Genomic DNA, 21,930 nt, shown 5'->3' on the forward strand with positions numbered 1-21,930 from the left:
TACTGGAACATCTTCCCAGAAGAGTGGAGGGATTCAGGAAATTGGGAGTAAATGTGGAATGCGATGCTCAAAAATCACATACCGTACTTATGGCCAGGTGACCCAATACTTTTGGTAATATAGTGTGTGTGTGTGTGTGTGTGTGTGTGTGTGTGTGTGTATCTATATATCAAATTAAATTGAATTTTATACAGATGATAATCAATATCACAAGAAAAGTGATATTTCTTTCTCCAAAAATCAGCTATTAAAATATATTGCAAAATTGATATTATAAAATTATCTTAGAATATGATGAAATACTGGTTTTATTCGTTTGGTAACAACAACAAAAAACTGCTGTAACACAATTTCCCTCACCAGATCAATAAAGTATATTTAAGTCTATTATTCTAATTAACTGATTTAATGTTTTTAAATTATAAAAAAAAAGCTTTATAAAGGTTAAAATGCCAATAAAAAGGTACAAATCAATTAAATCTTATTAAGAAATGTAAAAAAAAAAATAATAATATTTTAATAATAATATATTAAATAATATATATTATATAATTGATTAATTATTTATAATATATTAAAGCACGCAGTCTTTAAAAAAATAAAAATAAAATAAATATATATAAAATAAAAAAATTATCTGTAGGATTTTTGCTGGTAGCCAATTAATAGTTCAAGCAATCAACCACCAGTGCTGATTATGTGGCAAAACCGATGATTATCTCTCGTATTATTTCTAGTTTATACACTAATTATCTGATTATCTGATTATAGTACAGCTTCACCACTGCCTGAGATCAGAGACTCCTTCCATAGAACTTACCATACATTCAAGTAAATCTGTGCACCGGGTAACTATGGCAACGCTTGCACCAGTAACAAGGGTTATTTATGTATAATCCAATAGACAGCTGCATTATAATAATTAAATAGAGAATTTCTTTCTTTTCGGCTTCTCCCGTTAGGGGGCGCCACAGCGGATCCTCCGCACGTTTGATTTGGCACATGTTTTTACGCTGGATGCCCTTCCTAACGCAACCCTCCCCAATTTATCCGAGCTTGGGACCGGCACTAAGAGTGGCTGGGGATGGTTCCCTGACCGGGAATCGAACCCGGGTCGCAGCGGTGAGAGCGCTGCATCTTAACCACTAGACCACCAGGGGACCTATAATTAAATAGAGAATGAATAAATAAAATAAAAAATAATAATAATATCAGACACTATCTGGCAATTAACACCCAATTAGAATTGAGAATTATGGCTTTCATGCATAAATTATATTAAATTGATAAAATGAACGATAGCACATAAAAATAAATACTAAAAAGAATTAAATTCTTGCTAATGAAAATAAAAATCTGTTTTAAAAATAATGCCATGTATTGCAGCCTTTAATAGGATGTTACAGGTTAAGATAGACTTCAAATCAGAAGTGTTCAAATCCCAGCTCCACTTCTGGGCCATTGAGCAAAGGCCCTCAACTGCCCAGCTTTTTTAATAAGATAAATATACGTAGCTCAGGATAAACCGTCTGCCAAATGCCAAAATGTAAAATGTTAGAAGGATACAGAAGCTGTGGCCTGAGTGCGGATGAAAGTGGGATTTAATCTCATTCAGACTTTCAGATCAGCTTTTCAGGATGAGAGTAATCGAATCCTCTCGGCCTCCATGTTTGTCCAAACTTAACCTGAGAAAAAAAGGGTCTCTCTTTTTAATTATTCCTCCATCATTAGTCTCTTCATTTCCCTTAGAAAAATCATGGCTGTATAGAACTGTACCAGAGAGGACGGTCTAATCCAGAGGTCTAATAGATACTTATTGCTGGCGATCTCATAACTTTCTGAAACCTTCGTTCTCCATAGGATGGATGGGCGCCAGGTCCTTCGCTTTGAGATGTGTTATTGCATTTATGTCTTTCCTTTTTTTTCCTTGTCGAATGAAAACGATAGATTGTAGATACAGTTTGGAATAAAGCTGTAACATACACAATGTTAAAAAAAAAAAAAAAAAAAACGTTTTTGTAAAAATTAATTTTAAATATCTCTTTTTTTTTCTTTATCTTTATTGTATTTGAAAACACTATAGTAATTATAGTATATTATAATTATAGTTTATCTACAGTATGACTATGTTCTTTCTGGTGTATGTGTCAATGTTTTATGCTTTGGCAAATGTACAGATTTGTTATGCCGGGGGGGGGGGGGGTGAGAGAGAGAGAGAGAGAGAGAGAGAGAGAGAGAGAGAGAGAGAGAGAGGGGAGGGGGGGGAGGGGGAGAGAGAGAGAAAGGGGGAGAGGGAGAGAGAGAGAGAGAGGAGACAGGAGACAGGAAACTGTAAATGTATGTAATGTGTGAATAGAACTGAATGAAAGTGTGTGTGTGTGTGTGTGTGTGTGTGTGTGTGTGTGTGTGTGTGTGTGTGTGTGTGTGTGTGTGTGTGTGTGTGTGTGTGTGTGTGTTTGGGGGGGAGAGCAACCTTAAGCTTGTGTGTGTTTGTGTCTTTGACATTCCTCTCACTAATCCTGCCAGATCTCATGGCGCCTTTCTGAAAGATAGTGTGTGAGAGTGTGATAGAGATAGAGAGAGAGAGAGAGAGAGAGAGAGAGAGAGAGAGAGAGAGAGAGAGAGAGAGAGAGAGAGAGAGAGAGAGAGAGAGAAAGTGAAAGAAAGGGGAAAAGAGTGAGAAATCTTAAATCTTGAGTGAGAGAGCAAAAGAGAGAATGAGGGGAGTGTGTGCAAGAAGGAGAACGAGAGAAAGAGCAAGAGGGAGAGAGAAAAAAGCACAAGAGAGGGAGAAAGAAGAATAGCTAGAAAGAGCATTTGGGAAAGAGAAAAAGATAGCATGCAAGACACAGAGAGAGAGAGTGAGAGAGAGAGCAAGAGAAATAGATAGAAAGAGCATGCGCAAGAAAGAGAAAGACAGAGTGCAAAAGGGAGAGGGAGAAAGAAAAATAAATAGCATGTGAGAAAACAAAAGAGAGAGAGAGAGAGAGAGAGAGAGAGAGAGAGAGAGAGAGAGAGAGAGAAATAGATAGTGTATAGGAGAAAGAGAGTGAAAGAGAAATAGATACCATGTGAGAGAGAGAGAGAGAGAGAGAGAGAGAGAGAGAGAGAGAGAGAGAGAGAGAGAGAGAGAGAGAGAGAGAGAGAGAGAGAGAGAGAGAGAGAAATAGACAGCCTTCGACAGAAAGAAAGAGAAAGGGAAATGGATAGCGTGCAAGAGAATGTGAGAGAATTAGAAATAGCTAAAAAGTATGTGTGTGTGCATGTGAGTGTGTGTGAGAGAGAGAGAGAGAGAGAGAGAGAGAGAGAGAGAGAGAGAGAGAGAGAGAGAGAGAGAGAGAGAGAGAGAGAGAGAGAGAGAGAGTGGTAACGCGAGAAGTGGAAAGAGACGGATGGACGCTCAGACGTTTGTGAATCAGTGGTCCCTGTTTCCTCATTTCCTTTTCTCTGTGGCTCGGAGGAACTGCAGAGAAAATCTGTCCTAAATTAGAAAAACTTCCTCCCAAAGTAGGGGCTGAGTAACAGGAAGAGAGAGAGAGAGAGAGAGAGAGAGAGAGAGAGAGAGAGAGAGAGAGAGAGAGAGAGAGAGGGAGGGGGGAGAATAAGAGGGAGGGATGTTTTTAATATGGCTTGTGACGAGCACACTGGAGTGTTGGTTCAGTTGGGTTTCAGAGACTCATATTGCACAAGCTGAAGCTCTGAACTGACATCAGTATACATTTATTCACTTCACAGATGCTTCGATCCGAAACCAGGACCAGGACCAGGACTATATATTTATACTCAAACTCGACTCCAAAGTCTTCCGCCGACATCCTCAAACCCGAGTTGTGCGAAGTGCCAGTGAAACAAAATGGCTGCTCACAACAACGCATTAAGTTTTTTTTTTCTTTGGACACGCGCTTCATCGCCAGCTCACTATATAGTTATCTGAGGACATACGGTAGCTCATCGCAGCTAGCTTTTAGAGAAAAACGTCCGCTTCGTGTGACAGTTCCTCAACCTCAGCTCCATCATTCCTGGTTACTTACGCTCCTTGCAGTTCCTTATACATGCCCAGTTCTTATATTGAGTCCCGGGCGATATATTGATGTATATCGAAATGGTGATAAGCAACTCCACGATACACTTTACTGAGATATCGGTATGGTGGTAGTGTTTTGTTTTGTTTTTAAAAATTACAAATGAAATACCATTCAGTGGTATTTCTTTGTTTTACCAAACCACAGTTTCATCATTTTTTGCCTTTTTTAACTCTTCTTTAGTGGACAGTTTAGATGCTCTATGATATCGCAAGTCAAGTCAAGTCAAGTTTATTTGTATAGCGCTTTTCACAACAGACATTGTCTCAAAGCCGCTTTACAGAAAACAACAGTGAAGGTGAATGGTGTGCGTTTATCCCTGATGAGCAGCCGTGGCGACAGTGGCAAGGAAAAACTCCCTTAGATGATATGAGGAAGAAACCTTGAGAGGAACCAGACTCAAAGGGGAACCCATCCTCATATGGGTGGCAAGTTCTCAAATACCGCAATATCGTATTTCGGTCATATCGATCCAGCCCTACTAATCATCCAGTCCAAAGTTTTAAAATGGAAGAGTTCTTACATACACCATATGAACAAGAATATTGGAAGAACCGGCATTTCCAGCCGTATGTGGATCTTCTCCAAAGTGTTAGGACAAAATTAAATTTTTCCTTCACGTGAACTACGAGACCTCAAGCCAAGCTCCTCACCCCACCTACATCTCTCCCTGACTTTAATAACACATCTGCAGCTTAATAAACACAAATGTCCATGAGCACACTCCAAACTCTAGTGGAACATCATCCCATAAGAGTGGCGCTTCTTAAACTTGTATCCATAGACAGAATAAGAGCGTTGATAAACATTCCAGAGCTTCTGCAGACTGTAAATCAGTGGCATTGTAGCAGACTGAGCAGAAGGGTTGTGTATAAATAATAGTTTTTTTTTTGTCTCTTTTTTTTGTGGGTACCTGCTGAATTTAGTTGGTTCTCTTTCACAAAACAAACCCTGACCAGGCTGTTACTAAAAACAAGTGAAGGAAGTCAAACACTTTCCTGATTGCACAACCTTTTCCACTGTCTTAATGGGATTTAAGATTTCGTGCAAAACTCTCAACCAGTCTCAAACAGTTTCTGAAAACTTCCTATTCGTATCTTTTATGTTTATTTTTTTTTAATTACACATAATTGGGGCATTCTAAAGAAACATTTTCCTATTGAGGACCAAAACATGGAACCCGGGAAACGCCGTCACGGTGTCTACGGAAGGCCAAAATGGAAACGTGTGCTTGTGGACTTGTCCTGTGTGAATCGTGTCAAAGTAATGACATTCCGTAACTCCCCTCGTACTCCCCTCGTACACCCCCCTCCCGGCAGATACGTGCTCCCGGGGCCTCGTCAATCAGCCGGGACAGTAAAGATGACACAATGAGTGTAGTGTTCGCTCGAGCTCGAAAGCTGCACAACTGCACACCCACTTATGACAGGAAACCCCTCAGGAGAGGCGACAAAACATAAAGCTGGCATTCAGGATGGAAGTGGCCTAACTTCAAAAGTGTGGAATTTAAAAATGTTCATCAATATCTATATATATATATATATATATATAGAGAGATAGAAACATGCACACACACACACACACACACACACACACACACACACACACACACACACACACACACACACACACACACACACACACACATATATACATACACACGCACACACACAAAAAACAAAACTATCGGGACACCTGACTTTGGGAATTGCTACCTGACTACTGGGATGCCTGAGTGCGAGACAGGGCAATTACAGGGTCCCACAGGAGCTCTGCACAGCCCTATCCACCCAGGTTTAGGCCAAAAAAAAAAAAAGTGGGGGAAAAAAAAAACTTTTCACCAACAGATAAAACACTTCTTTCTTAAAATGTCCTCAGAAATCTCAGAATTTCTCTTTCTTCCGCTTCTACACACACACACACACACACACACACACACACACACACACACACACACACACACACACACACAGAGAGAAAAAAAGAATACCGCACAGACGGTTGAGGGGGATGGTGGGGGGAGCGTCCTGACAAGTTCCCACCCAAGCAAGACCTGCTAATCCTTCAACTATGAACACGACAAAGACTGTAATGAAATTCTCGAGGAATCTGCGATTCCTGAGCCACGGGAATGAAAAAGGAAAAGAAAAGACGGGAGAGGGGAGACGAGACGAGAAGAAGTTGAAAACTCACGGAAGAAGTGTTTAAATAGGTTGGCCATATCCATTTCGGGCTCTCCCGGCGACTCTTCCTTCTGCAGCTGTGCAGTTATTCCATGTGAAACGCCCACAGGACGAACGGCTGCACAGCAAGCAGGAGCTCCGCCCATGTGACCGCTCTCAGCCAATGGCACGAGGCCGGGGGAGTGTTCGGCTCGTCTCTCATAGTCTTTTTCTCTCTCTCGCACACACTCGCGCACGCATTTGCACACTAACGAAAACACACACACACACACACACACACACACACACTTCCTCCAATAATGACCCTGGCAGTCGTAGAGCCGGATCACAACTGATTCATCTAAATGACTCACTGAATCAAGTCTTGTGAGCGTGTCTTCAGTTTTATTACACAAAACACCAAGTCATAACCTAGCAACCCGACACCCCCACCACCACCACCAAATCACACACACTTCTCCATTTACACACTACAAACTTCATTTCCTCTCAGCTTTTCAACATACCACAAGTATACCTTTATCCTGAAATTTTATTCAATTCAATTTAATTTTTCTAGCACTTTTAACAATGGACAGTGTCAACTTTTTGTCGATTTACAGAGATAAATAGGTTAAAAAGTTTGAAATTTGGACGTGGTAGCTCAGCGGTTAAAGACGCTGGACTTTGGATCGGAAGGTTGCGAGTTCAAATCCTAGCACTACCGAGCTGCCACTGCTGGGCCCTTGAGCAAGGCCCCGAAACCGTTTCTGGCTTTTTAAAAATAAAAAGAATTCAAAATTACAATCTTGATTTTAGATAGCGCCTTCAAAAGTTACATCTCAAAACGCTTTCCAAGCATAGAAGGAGAAATAAAATTGAAAAAAATAAATAAATATGATCAAATAAAATAAATATACATCACAAAAGTAAAAAGATCACACAAAAGCTGTCCTGAAAAAAAGAAAAAGAAAAAGTGTTTTAAGAGCAGATTTAAAACCACAAACATTCAGACTGTCTCATTCCGGCGGGGGGGAGAATTCCTCAGCTTTGGTACATAAGAGGTAAAATCCGGATCAACTGAACAACTAAATGAGCAGAATCAGAGAAGATGAGATCACGCCCTGGAGTGTAGACAGTTAAAAGTTGTGTTAAATACCGAGGTGGCGTCCCATGTAGGGTCTTAATCAATAATCAATCCGGAATCAGAGAGGGAGCGAATGCAATGACTCCAAAACCGGAGAAATATGCTCATCAGACCTGCACTTAATCAGCAGATAAATTTTGGACAACCTGTAACTTGTTTGATGTAAATACTTAAACCCCAACAAGCAAAGCATTAAAGTAGACGAATCGTGAAAAGAAAAAAGTAGCGATTTCTCAACAACCGGAAGATAAAATTGGGCGCAGTCTTGCAACGTTTAAGATGGAAAAAAAAAAGTATTTTAACTGTACTGTAATTTTTTTTTTAAACAAATAAAGGGACCCTAGGCAAGATTCCTATTGATCTTAATGGCTCCCCAATGGCTCCGCCCTCCTACCACCCCAAATCTTACACATTGTTCGCAACCTTCCATAAAAAAAAAAGGTTAAACACCTTTACCAATCATTGCAAAACTACCTGAATTTAAGTATGTAAACATATAAGTGTATATTGAACAGAATGGGAGGTAAACGGGTAAATTTAAAAGGCGAGGGCCGGGGGGGGGGGGGCGAGGGGCAATCACTGTACCGCCTAGATCGCAGACAACTAGAAACAGCGCCGCTTTTAACCCTCAACTGCTCAGCTGTAAGTTTTTTGGATTAGGGCATCTGCTAAATTCTGTAATTTACATGTTAGTGCCTGTAAGTTTATCTCTAATGATTGAGCCGATGGAGACTGTGGAAAGACTCCCTGAGACTTCATAAGGAAGAAACCAGAAACCCGTCCAGTAGCATCATTATCGAGGTGGACTGATCAGAGAAAGGCACTGAAATGCAGAAGTGTTTGTGCAAACTGAGGTCCTAAAGCACTGTAGCAGATTTTACACGAACGCACCATGCTGTTGTCAAGTTATATTTATTGCTTTCCTTCCGTGCTATTCCTCTCTTAATGTAACACTTGAGAGGCAGAAAAAAAACAAACAAGCCAGCACACAGTTTATTTGATTCCAATCTCTAGATTTAAAAAAAAGCATAAAAAAAGCATACACGACTTCATACAGCGCTACAGAAACAACTCGCTTTACAACGTCGATTCGTTCCAAGACTCGCATTAATAAGCCCTGACCCAAAAAAAAAAAAATGATCCAAACGGAGCTCTGACGACGACATTTTCATTTCGTGGCGCTTTTTACGTTCTTTTATTAACGCTTTATCTCTGTAAAGCTGCGTTGAGACGATGTTCATTGTTAAATGTGGTATACAAATAAAAATTAACTGAAGGTTTATCATGTGCACCTTAGCTTCTAGCGGTACAGCCTTTTTTTAGCCTTGGGGACAATTATAGTCAAAAATATTTTTTAAACATTAAGCTTTTAAATAATTTTATACATTATATTATTTTACATTCTAACATTTATTTGTGTGATTTCTCACTTTTCTTGCTTTAGGTTATTCTTTCTTTTTTTTTTTTTTTTTTAAATCGACTGTCACTTTTTGTTGCTGACCAACAAAAGTCAACAAAAAAAAGCAGTGTAAAGTCAAAAGAATGTAAGAGCTAGTGAGGGAAGTGGTAACTTAGTGGTTACGACGTTGGACATTGGCAAGAAATGGCTGCAAGTTTGAAACCCAGAACTATTAAAGCCATCGCTGCTGGGCCCCTGAGAAAGGCCCTTCACTCAGCTCAGTGTATAAAAAGGAGATAATTGAAATTCTGGTTACACAATTGCAATATGTGACCGTGTAGTACACAGTAATAAAGGGAATTATTTATTCTCTGAATGTTATGCTGATAAAAATTGGTTCCTTTTGAGTCTCTCAAAGTTTCTTCCTCATGAAGTCTCAAAGTTTTTTTTAACGTCCTGAGATCATCTCTGGTTCACTCATTAGGGATCAAATCAAACACATGAAACAAATGTATAATCTGAATTTCTATACAGCTACATGGTGACAATGTCTTGTTTCTATAGTAACAGCTCTTACACCTGTGCCCATGTTACAAAGTTACAATGCTTTATTTTAATACCAGCAGAGTCTGGATTGTGTTACGGTTTTTAATAGACCGCCATTTAGTAGCGATTATACTCTCATTTATTAACAAACGAGTTGTCACAGGTTTTAATGATGTGAAGTTCAAGATTTTGAGGAACGTCTGAGAGACAAGATACAGCTGTAAATAATGATAAAAAGGATGGTGGTGACACTTTACTGAGAAACCAGAAAGCATTAATATAACTGTGTACACACACACACACACACACACAGAGAAAGAGAGAGAGAGAGAGAGAGAGATATCTATCTATCTATCTATCTAAAATTATACATACACACACACACACACACACACACACACACACACACACACACACACACACACACACATATATATAAATAAACAGACGTATACAGAGAGATGAACAGAGTTTCAGAGTTCAGGTTTGAAGATATTCTAAGGTCTAAAGCATATATGCTGAACTCACATCCGGCCTGGCGTACAATTATATCCCGCCCGCGAGATCATTTTAAAGATCTTTTTTTTTTTTATGGCCCGGCGATATGAAGCGCCCAGAACACACACACACTACAAGTATCAGTACATGTTTTCTGACATTGCCGGTAAACCCGTGTCTTATTTGTGGAGCTCATGTGGCTGTAATTAAGGAATCAAATCCAAGACAGCACGACAAGAAAAAAAACAAAACATCAGGACAAGTTGAAGAACATGAATGCAGAGTATAAGCTACAGAAGGTAGAGGAGTTGAAGAGGAATCGGACGTCAGAGCAGACGTTGTCTGGGACCGCATGACGACCGATATGCAGGATGCAGTGAAGGCATTTCATGCAACTTGTCTCACTTTCCCTGTTGCCAAGTAATGCAAAACCAAGTCAGCGAAATAGAGATTCCCAAAGAACACTTTGCTTTTAATCTGCGCTTCTTTGACACAGAAAATCATTTTGCAACCCATTTGCCATGAAAACTGCACCTGTACAGATTCAGATGGAGCTGATTGAGCCGCAGTGTAATGGGACACTAAAGGAACAGTACGACGCTGCGGGGTTCCACAGTTCACTCGCTTCGTTCCTGAAGCATTGCTCCAGCTCAGTCTACATGTGTATGATGTATGTTGTAAGATCAACAAAACATCACACGGGAGTCGACTCACTGATGAACACGACAATGTGCATCCTGAGAATCTCCACGACACAGAATCAAACCCCAAACATAGACGTACAGGTGGCCAAGAAAAGACGCCAAGCATCCAGATCTGACACAATGGTATGAGAGCAAAAAGTAAAACAAAACAAAAAAACGGGAATTTCTGATTTGTTATTATTTTAACTTTGACGTCAAAGCAGTTTTTATTTATATTTAGTTTCTGTTGCTTTTTTCTTTTTTTTTTTGCAGCATGCTCATATTTTGAATTTGTATCATTTTGACAGGAGATATTTCTGATGGAGAGCAAAATATAAGTTATTTGAAGTTTATTTATTTTGGAACCATGACTGTTTCGATTCATATTTTTGGAAAAAGAAAAAAAAAAAAAGTATCGTTTTTGTTTTGTTTTTATTTTTCTGTTCGGCCCGAGACCTAAAATGTGAGTCCAAACCAGAGGTGGAACTTGTGGTTTTAAAAATATATTAGGTGTGTGTGTGTGTGTGTGTGTGTGTGTGTGTGTGTGTGTGTGTGTGTGTGTGTGTGTGTGTGTGTGTGTGTGTGTGTGTTTACACAGACTGTATATGAAAGGGCAGCTTTTAAAACCCCATTATAACAAACAAACCTGTATGTAGTTTCGTTTTTCAGGCGGAAAAAGTCCAAACAGACTGGAACTATTTTTTACATGATCTGCCTGTGTTTGTTTCGGTTCAGGCGATTGTGATGACGCAGCGCAGCTAAAAACTCCACATTGCAAAATATCAGAATTTCCAACAAAACTGATGCGATCACTTGAGTGTTCTGCTTTTGAGTAAATGTTCTGGTTCTGCTTTTCTCTTAAACCACAGAAAATATGAGTTGCGTGTTATTTCTAACCCACTACAGCCATACACGACATGTTTTGAGCTTCTTTTACAGAGAGAGAAACACTGTCTAGTCAAAAGTATGTGGACACCTGACTTTTCCAGCTATACGTGGTTCTCCTTCAGAACGTTTAAATCGCACACTCGATGCAGGAGCATTGGATCCCTTCAATTAAACTAGGAGACACAAACCTATTCCAGCATGATGATGCTTCTGTGCAAAAGTTCTATTAAGACATGTTTTACATGTGTTAGAGTGGAAGATCTCCTGCTATAGAGCTCTGACTTCACCCCTATTGAACACAACTGGAACGATGACTGCACCCCAGGCCTCCTCACCTCACCCACATCAGTACCTGACTGTACTCGCACCTTTGTAGCTGAATAAGCACAAATCTCCACAAGCTCACTCCAGTAGAGTGGAGCTTGTTATTAGAACAGCAACTGGGGAACTAAACGTGGAATGGCATGTTCAAAAAGCACACAGACTTTTGTCCGTGTTGAAAAGCTGAAAGGAACTGAAGTTTGTCATGTGTAATTAAAGAAGTGTGTGAGATATGTACACATACACACACATATATATATATACATACATACACACACACACACACACACACACACACACACACACACACACACGTATACACGTTGTGACGTTGTGTTTTGTGTCATAAAACTAAAGACTCGGATGCGCGGGACTTGATCCGGTGAGTGGTGAGATGCGATTCAAAGTCAAGTGAAGTGTCTGGAGTGTAATTTATTAATTGTATTTATTTGAATTATTATATTTATTTAGTCAAATTTTATGTACTTATTTAATTCAACTGAGCAAATTCATTTATTTTATTGTATTGATAAATTGTATTTAAATCATTGTTTAGTTATTAATTAGTTAAATAAAGGCGGGCATAATCGCAACTTTCATTTTGTTTCTTTTTACAAAATGAACTTGTGTGATTGTAGTTTGATCAAACAAATTTCCTGATTTCTTTAACACCCCCCCCAAAAAAAATGTACAATAATAAACGTAATGAATAATAAAAAAAAATATGAAATAATAAGTTGAGATTATTAGTACACCGATGGGCTTTATCTTATCTTTTTATTCTATTCTACAAGTAAAAGCACATCAGTTCCATGTAAGAGATGACGAAGTGATAAAGATCGTAAATAACAGTGCGGCGACAAACGTCGAGCTGCAGGTATAAAACAGCACTGATTATACAGAGCTCAGGGGGAAATTCAATACTGAATAATAATAAAACTATACTGAAACCTGTTCAGTTATACCGCCTCCTCCTCACAGCACTTCATCCTGCTTCCACATACAACAACTTCATCACAGAGAAGCGTTTAAATTAAACACTAGGGTCCTGAACTGAAGCAGAGGAACAATAGAATAAAACCCATCCTCTGTAACATGAAGCGAGTGGCCAGGATTTGAGGTAAAAAAAATACAAAATAAAAAATTAAATTAAGAGGTGATAAAGAAAAGAGCCAAAGCTTCAGGATGAAACAAAAAAAAAAAAATCCCTTCAGGAGAAATAAAAAAAAACTAATCAAACAAATAAAGCAAGAAAAAAATACAAGAAAGGAAACAAATGTCTGAATGCAGAACAAAAAATAAAAAAATCAATAAATAAATGATAAAAAAAATTATATCTGTAATTATGTCTGCTCTTGTGATGCATATTTTATTAAAAGAAAATGACAATTTTAATAATCAGTATTAAAAAATAAATAAATAAAAATTACAAAATTAAATTAAAAAAAAGTCTAAAAACAATGCAATATTTGTTCGGAGCATTCCTTTGTAAATGTCAGAGTATTTTATATTTAAATCTATTTTTTTATTATTATTATTATAAAAAAAGAAGAAACAAACAGAAATAAATGTGTTTTGCTATAATTAGTTGTGCAGATCTGCTGCGCAAATAATACAGATATAAAACGATCCATCTCTTTTCTATCAAAAGAAAAAAAGATTAATAAGTGTTTCTCTCTCGCCACGTTCCTCTCACCCTCTCAGAGCTCCAGCCATCGGCCCCCTGTTTGTGATTAAGCGCTCGCTTCCAGCCACCAAATCTCTCAGATGTTTATAGCCAAATAAAGTCATTATGCTCACCATATGTCACTTGTTTGCTGAATTGAAACGAAGCAGATGTGTTTTTCTTACCAGGATACTGAACACGAGGCTCTGCTTACACACCGCTCTACAGCTCTACACCTGCAGCTCTTATCGTTTAGCCGAGTTATTGTGCGACTTCTCTGCAGCTACATCAGAAGACCTCTTCCTGTGTGCGTGTTTTTGTTCTTCACTCAGTACACACACAGTCGCAAAAAAAAAAAAGAAAAAGAAAAAAAGGGCTATGGGTGAAGAGGAAAAAAAGCTGACCTACATGCAGTGCTGTGAGCCGAGCAATCCGATAGTGAAGAAAAGACATGAAGAGAAGTGTGTGGACACCTGAGCATGAGATCGTTTCTGGAGATCCCACGTTTAGTCATAACATGCTCCACACTTCTGGAGATTTGTGTGCGATTTATTCCGCAACAAGGGTGTTAGTAAAGTTGGGTAGTGATGCAGGGTGAGGAAATCAATTCCCATTCACTTTTGTCTATCACTCCTCGCATTGCTCCAAGCTGCCTGAGATCCAGCACTGCTCGCCAGCTTCTCTCACAGGAAGACCTTCTGTTGACACCGAGGTGGTGGAATGAACTTCATCTAATTCAAATGAAGGGCGAAATTCATGTTCCAGCATCCAAAGGGGTCTTATACAATTGTGTGCCTCCTGCTTTGTAGTAAAATACGACTTGGGGAGGAAAAAAAACAACAACAAACAAACAAACACACAAGAACAACTGCCCCGGGTGTCCCAATACTTTTGAGCTGAGTGAATCGTGCTTTACCTAACGTGTCTTTGAGGTTCTTGACGATCGAGGCTTTCCTGGCGCTGTTTTTCCGCTCCACGTAGTTGGACGGGACGAAGCCGGTTTTGTTGGTAGCGTTGCGGACGCGCCACCACGACTTCGAGTCGTCCAGCAGCCAGAGACGCTCGTTCTTCTTGATGTCCAGCTCCTGGTCCTGCTGGGCCATGTAGTCGAACTTGGCAATAACGATCACCTCTTCCGTCATCTTGGACCGTCTTCAGGACTGAAAACGGACATACGGAAACGTTTTACGCCGTTTATTGATGCGCGCGCATACGCACACACACACACACACACACACACACACACACACACACACACACACACACACACACACACACACACGCCTTGTTAGGATCAGAAGTTTGCCTGCATCACAAGAATTCTCAGGTCAAGGTCAAACCAAGTTGATACGAAGTGAAAGTAAGACCTCCACCACTGTTTCCCGTTCAATATCTCGCCTTGAAAGCGCACACACACACACACACACACACACACACACACACACACACACACACACACACACACACTATCCACCTGGAAGATAGCATGCAGGATTGTCTATAAGACTATAGGAGAAAAGTAATCAAAGCATTGAACTTTGGATCATGAGTTCAAATCCCAGCCACACCAAGATTCCACTCCTGGGCCCCTGAGCAAGGCCCCCAACCCCATAGCTGCTCAGTTGTATGAATGAGAGTCGCTCTGGATAAAGGGGTCTGGCAAAAACGTAAAAAAACCTGCCTCTTAGATTCACATTAAAACCACCTACTGATTATTGTCTCTGACCCATGCAGACCTTGACCTCCACAAGATCTCTGAAGGTGCTCAGTGGTATCCAGACCCAAAGATGTAGCAGATGGATTGATGAGACTTGAACTCAAGACCTTCTGTTTACACTTATGCTTTTATCCAGACCAAACAAAGACATTGGTCAAAGGTCCAGACTTTTTATTTAGTGAATTATTTAATCGTGATTATACATTTTTTTTATTTATCTAAATTATTTAAATTTTTATTAGGTTAATTATTTGAATTTAAATATGTTTTATTTGCTGGATTATTTGAACCAGAATTTCATTCTTGTATTATTTAATCCTGATTAAAAAACAAAAAAAATGTATCTACATTATTTGAATTTTTATTAGGTGAATTATAGATTTTATTTGCTTAATTATTTGAACCACAATTTTATTCGCTGAATTATTTAATTCTGATATTATTATTTTTATTCAAATTATTCAACATTTTTATTAGGTGAAAATATTTGAACCTGAATTTTAGTCGCTGAATTATATAAACCTGATTTTTTTCATTTTATTTAGATTGTTCAAACTGTTTTTTTTCATGATCTGGATTTATTTTACTAATTTTAATTTCTTATTTTATTATTAGCTGGATTATTTAAAACTGATTCTGACAATTATTATTTTTTTATCATTTGTGTATTGTGATTTTTTAAATTTTTTATTATTTGTTCCATTTTAAACTATTTTCACAACATTATTTTAACCTGAAATGTTAAATTACCTTAATATTTTAATCTGGAAGACAACGTTTGAGTTTCTGAATTATTTGAACGTGAACATTTTACCGGAAAACTATTTAACCTCAATATTTTAGGTAAAAATTCTAGCCTTCTGCATGTACTTTTAATGCATGAATTACTGAAACCTGAATTTTTGACTGCATTTTTAATTTTTTTATTTATTTATAATTCTTTTTTTTTTTTAAGTATTCAATAATTTAACCTGAATTAAAAAACCTCTTATTTTTGCGATTACGATTCGATAAAAAGTAGGTCCTGATGAAATGCGTTCTCACCCGTGCTGCATCAAAGCCGTCCACTCCAATACTGAAACGTCTTAATGGACACCTGAAATAAAAAAAGAAAAAATTTTGGTCACAGTTTTAGATTTAGTAGGTCAATGAATTACCTAAATGTACTTTTTTTTGTCATTGAGGTCACTAAGAAAAACAAACATGGACCTCTATAGAAGCTGAAGTTAAAATATTTTTACTGCTAACATTTCAGGGGTTTTAATCCACGTATAAGTATGACATCATCAAATCCTGAGACATCATCTGTCATGAGAGCTCATATATATGAAATAGAAATAAATACACACAACAACAGGAGCAAAATAAAACAAAAAAGACGAGAAAAATTAAATAAATAAATAAATATATAGGACAATGATAAAAACAACAAAGATGAAAAAGGTAAAAAATAAAATAAAATAAAAAGATGATGAAGGCATGACAAAGATGAAAAGATAAAGATCAAAAAGAGCAGAAAGGTTAAAGAATAACTGAGGAAGACGGAAAAAGAAGATGAATAGAAGGAAGGACGGCGAAAGCGTTGAGGACGAGGAAGATGAAGATGGAGAACGTGATGAAAAACAAGGAAAAGGAAGATTTAGGACGATGATGAAGACAATAAAGATAAGGCATAGATTAAAAAAAAAAAAAAAAAAAGAAATGTGAGGAAGATTATCAAGACAATGAAGACAAAAAAGACAAGGACGTTGCTGAAGTGAAAAAAGTGAGGAAGATGAACATGATCAAAAGAAGATCAAAGGAAAATGACCGAAACAAACGATGGCAATGAACAACACGACGAAGACAAAAACGACAAAGACGAGGAAGAAGGAGAACGTGATGAAGATAAAAAAAAAAAAAAGATGAGGAGAATAAAGAACATGAAGATTAAACAGACCAGGAAGGTTAGAAAAAAAAAAGGATGGCAATGAACAAGACAATGATGAAGACAAACAAAAATGAAAAAGACAACAAAAATGAAAAAGACAACAAAAATGAAAAAGACAACAAAGAGAAAAAGCAATGAAACAAATAAAAAAATTAAGATTAGAAAGACAAAAAAATGAAACCACCAATAAGGGCAAAGATGAAGAGGACGACAAGGATAAAAGACAACAAAGACAAAGGACAAGGCGATAATAAAGACAATAAAAGATTTTTAAAATTCCATTAGTTTCAGTAAACTTCGTTGCACTTTTCTTGGCCCCAAATCAAATCCTCGAACCTCGAACACTTCCTCCCTCCATACTCCTACACACGTGCGCGCGTATTCCTGCGAAAAGCACGTGAGCTCGACGTTACACCTCTATTTGTTCATCTCTTCATCCAAAACATGACACAAATTGACAAAAAAAAAAAAATTTCCTCCTGAACGTCGACATCGAAGGCGCTGCGTAACGAACCGACCGAACTCATTGACCTCCACATCGTGTCCTCTGGGTCACGGCACTAACGGGCGAGTGAGTCGAAGCCATAAATGAGTCTTCCGTGCACCAGATGTGGGAAACATGTGGTGGGATAACGAGGTCCGGCCCTCCTGAAGCTCACAGCAGAAATCCAGATACACAAAACAAAGATCAGGTTCACACTGGGACCAAAAAAAAACAAAAAAAAAACCTAATCAAGTTTTTGCTCAATTTCTGGACAAATCACAGGTCCTGCTTCAGATTATTTTTTTTCAATTTCCTGCCAAAGCGTCAGAATAAATCTTTTTCATAAAAAGTCTAACAATAGCTGTCTAAGGAACCTTGTTCGCCTTGTGCACGAAGACCGAGAATGAACCGGTATTTAAATCTAAACATCTGATTCATCCCCATACCTCTGAATTGAGTTCTCGTCAACAAGAGACACTCCGCAGTTGAAGATGGTTGAACCATAACAGCCTAAAGATCCATGAAGTCACTAAGCAACTCAAGAATTTTGATGGATTTAGACTGGAACAAATATCAATAGTTGAGGAGCACAGTGTGCATTCAATCGCCCGTCACCGCACACCGTATCAATGATGGAACTGTAATGAATGAACATTTGGTGTTGAGGATGAGGACTGGTTCCCTTTTGAGTCTGGTTCCTCTCGAGGTTTTTGACTTGCTCTAGGAACAAACTTTATTTGACCCTTTTTTAATAACGTTTATATAATTTCTGGATCATTATTTCTGTATATAAATGGTGTCTTCATTGTACATACACTGTGTATAACTTGTACAGCTGTACATACAATGTATATAATCAGGTATGACATTAAAACATTATGAGTGGTGAAGTGAAAAACACTGATTCATCATGGCACCTGTTAGTGTGTGGATTTATTTATTAGGCAACAAGTGAACATTTTGAAGCAGGAAAAATGGGCGAGCATAAGGATTTGAGCAGATTTGACAAAATTGTGAGACGTCTAGACGTCTGGGTTAGAGCATCTGACCAAAACTGCAGCTCTTGTGGGCTGTTCCTGGTGACGGGCGGCCGAGATTCATTGATGCCTGTGAGGAGTGAAGGCTGGTCCGTGTGTTTTGATCCAACAGACGAGTTCCTGTAGCTCAAACTGCTGAAGAAGTTGATGCTGTTGATGCTCGATGGGTCAGAACTGTTTAGCAGCAGAAGGGGGACCAACACAATGTTTGCTACAACGGCACAGGGCTCAGTTTTGCACTCGTGTCTATCAGCTTTACACTGGATGAGTATCCAGATGTCACCCAGATGAGGATGGGTTCCCTTTCGAGCTTGCGTTCTCAAAAGGTACCATCTCTGAAGGTTTGCTCCCCTCCCACTGTTGTCCTGTTCGTGAGGGATAAAACTTTATAAAGTGATGCTGGAAGCTGCATTCGAATTGCATTTCGTTTCTGTAAAGAACATGGTGGGGAGCATTTTGAGATTGTATGCTCTTTAGTTTCCTCCAAAACTTCCTCGAAGTTGATTCCCTCCTCTGTCGTGATCGAACATCATGGGTCTGTCCCGAGAGAAGATCTAAGATCAGATGTCTTGTGAAAAGCTATTCATTAGGACCCAAACCAACCCGCCGATTAGCACCTTGACCCAGATGCGACTGATTGATGTGTCGTTATCTAGAAGGATTACGGTGACTCGTCCGGGACGAGTTTGTTTCGCGCACACAGACGCCGGGTTTGAGCTCCGAGCTGGAGATCGCGTGGCTTTAGGGGCTCTCGGATTATATTCCGTAACATGGCTGACATCACAGTGTGGAGATCAGGGTTACTTTTGTTGTGGTGTGTTTTTTATTAGAGTGCATTTTCTCCTCGCATCTATCATCTCTTTCTTTCTCTTTCTCTCTTTCTCTCTCTCTCTCTCTCTCACACACACACACACACACACACACACACACACACACACACACACACACAGTCGACTCTAATTAAATTAATTGACGCTGGGAGGCAACATTAACAACATCGCTGCTCAGTAACAAAGACCTTATTAACTCCAGATAGAGCAGAAAAAGCAACAGGAACATTCCCTAAAGGTCACACACACACACACACGCACACGCACACACGCACGCACACTACATACACACCTCCTACACACACACATATCTTCTCACTGTAAACATGTTCCAGTGAAGAAGCCTTCACATGGGCAGCACGTTTTCCTGATCGGAACCATGTATGCGAATACGGGTCTAAAGTACTGGAACAACAAGGAACGGTTTAGTTTTTCCTGCTAAAAAGCGGGAGGGAAAAAAAAACGTGGGTTTGACATCAAAGACGATCGATCAGACTTTCAGCATTGGCTTCCTGATATTCAGAAACATTTTGATTTTGATTGATCGCTACCATTTTTTTAACGGGCAAAAATATTGGAACGTGTCTATCCGAATTATTATTTTTATTATTATTTTTATTTTATTTGTTTTTACACGTATGAGTCATTTGACCCAAAACTCTTCAGTGTATTGCCGTGTTGTGTCCGTACAGACGCTGAAAAATCTAATGGAGGTTTTGAAAGCAGCAAAGGGACACGGTAGCATTAAGGGGACCGGTTACGTCTTTAACAGATAGATACACTATATCCACCAAACGTTTGCGGACAGGTGACCATCACACGTGTGCTCGTTAAACATAATAATAATCAGCTCAATCGGATCTATTATTTTTACTTAACCGTTAGACTTTATTAGATAATCGGATGCCCTGATTTCTAAATATCGTCTAGAGTAAAACCCGTATCAGTCGAACTCTACTTTAGAGATTTATGTTGAACTCGATGACCCCAAAAACCCGACACAGCGAGAGAGCAAAACTGTGAAATATTTTAAATATAGAAAAGGAAGAAAGACCATCATACACATTATTATGTGTGGATTTTGGCTCTAACTTGTTACATAATCATCATGAATTATCTTTTTTTTTCTCCAACTGACACACTTATTATTTGTTGGTTCCTGCCTGCAGTAATATCTAATCAATTTGGTTGAACTTGTTTCCAATTTATTAGTAACCACACCAACTCTGGAGACTGAAGGAGCTTTGTGTGATATTATACAGTCTGGACTGTAGGTCATGTCCACATTAATCCATTTAGATCTGAAAACTGTGCTTTGGAGGAAGGAGTGCTTTGGAGTCAGAGACTCCTCGTCTCTGCACGTAACCGTGACCGGATTTTGTGGATAAACAGTAGATGTACAGCAGCTATGGATTAGTGGGATCATAATACAACGTATTCCTGAGGTGTAAATGCATGTCTGGATCCATTATTAGTGTTCTTCAGAAGTACTGAAGGAGTTAACACATGAACAATCAAAACCCTCAGACTCCCCCAGAAGACATAGTTCGGTTTTCTTTTAGGTGGCTCAATCTGCTTTCTCTAACCGTTCTCAAGAAACTGCTTGACAGAGAGCCGATATATGACCACTGCTGGTGACTGCCTCAATCCTGGGAAACAAATTCTCTTTGATGAGGAGCAGAAGTTTCCAAAACTGCCCTCGGTTTCATTAGTGCAATTCTACAAAAAAGACAAATGGAAAAGTTGCAGCAAGGGGTTCCTGGTCCTAAGCCAACCAACACCAGCTATGATTCAGTCCATGAGAAGTCTGCCGCTAGTTACTTACTGTAAGGCCATCTAAAGTATAATCACACACACTGATCAGGCAGAACATTATGACCACCTGCCTAATATTGTGTTGGCCCCTCTTTTGCTGCTAAACAGTTCTGAGCATCAACAGCATGAACTTCTTCAGCAGTTTGAGCTACAGAAGCTCGTCTGTTGGATCAGACCACACCGCCAGCCTTCACTCCACACGTGCGCCACTGAGCCTCAGCCACCCACGACCCAGTCACCGGTTCACCACTGTTCCTTCCTTGGAGCACTTTTGAAAAACACTGACCACTGCAGACCAGGAACAGCCCACAAGAGCTACAGTTTTGGAGATGCTCTGACCCAGACGTCTAGACATTTTGTCAAACTCGCTCAAATCCTTACACTCGGCTCTTTTTCCTGCTTCAAACACGTCAACATTGAGGACAAAATACTTGCTGCCGTGTTGGCACATGAAGTACATTACCAGTAGGGGGCAGTCGTGTTCCCACTTCTAGTGTTTACTGAACTCAATAATATGCAGGGGCGTTCTGAAAGCAAGGGACAGAGCTTGAGAACCGCTATTTGAAGTATATTGTGAATGTACAGTTCAATTAATAATTTAGTTATTAATATATTATATATAGTTGCCAGAAGTGTAAAGTAAAAAAAGTAGCCATTACTACTTCCTGTTTTAGTGTCACGCTGCAAACTGGATGTCACGTTTAATCGCGATTATTCGCATAACT

The 21,930-nt window shown here is 39.0% G+C and overlaps 1 protein-coding gene across 5 annotated transcripts in view; it reads right to left on the reverse strand.

Annotated features, from left to right (window-relative positions):
• nck1b (NCK adaptor protein 1b) overlaps positions 1–21,930 on the reverse strand; it is a 65,999-nt gene that overhangs the window by 12,880 nt on the left and 31,189 nt on the right. For 3 of the 5 annotated variants that reach the window (XM_083547894.1, XM_083547896.1, XM_083547895.1), the window contains exons 2-3: positions 16,154–16,205; positions 14,309–14,552 (exon numbers count right to left, since the gene is read on the reverse strand). In XM_083547894.1, the coding sequence (XP_083404020.1) occupies positions 14,309–14,534 (226 nt within the window). In that variant the 5' untranslated portion in view covers positions 14,535–14,552; positions 16,154–16,205. Of the gene's footprint in view, positions 1–6,275; positions 6,428–13,577; positions 13,728–14,308; positions 14,553–16,153; positions 16,206–21,930 lie in introns of those variants that run through there. The other 2 variants (XM_083547898.1, XM_083547897.1) reach the window with 2 other exon arrangements.

Source organism: Silurus aristotelis (genome assembly GCF_946808225.1).
Source record: "Silurus aristotelis genome assembly, chromosome: 1".
NCBI classification, from domain to species: Eukaryota; Metazoa; Chordata; class Actinopteri; order Siluriformes; family Siluridae; genus Silurus; species Silurus aristotelis.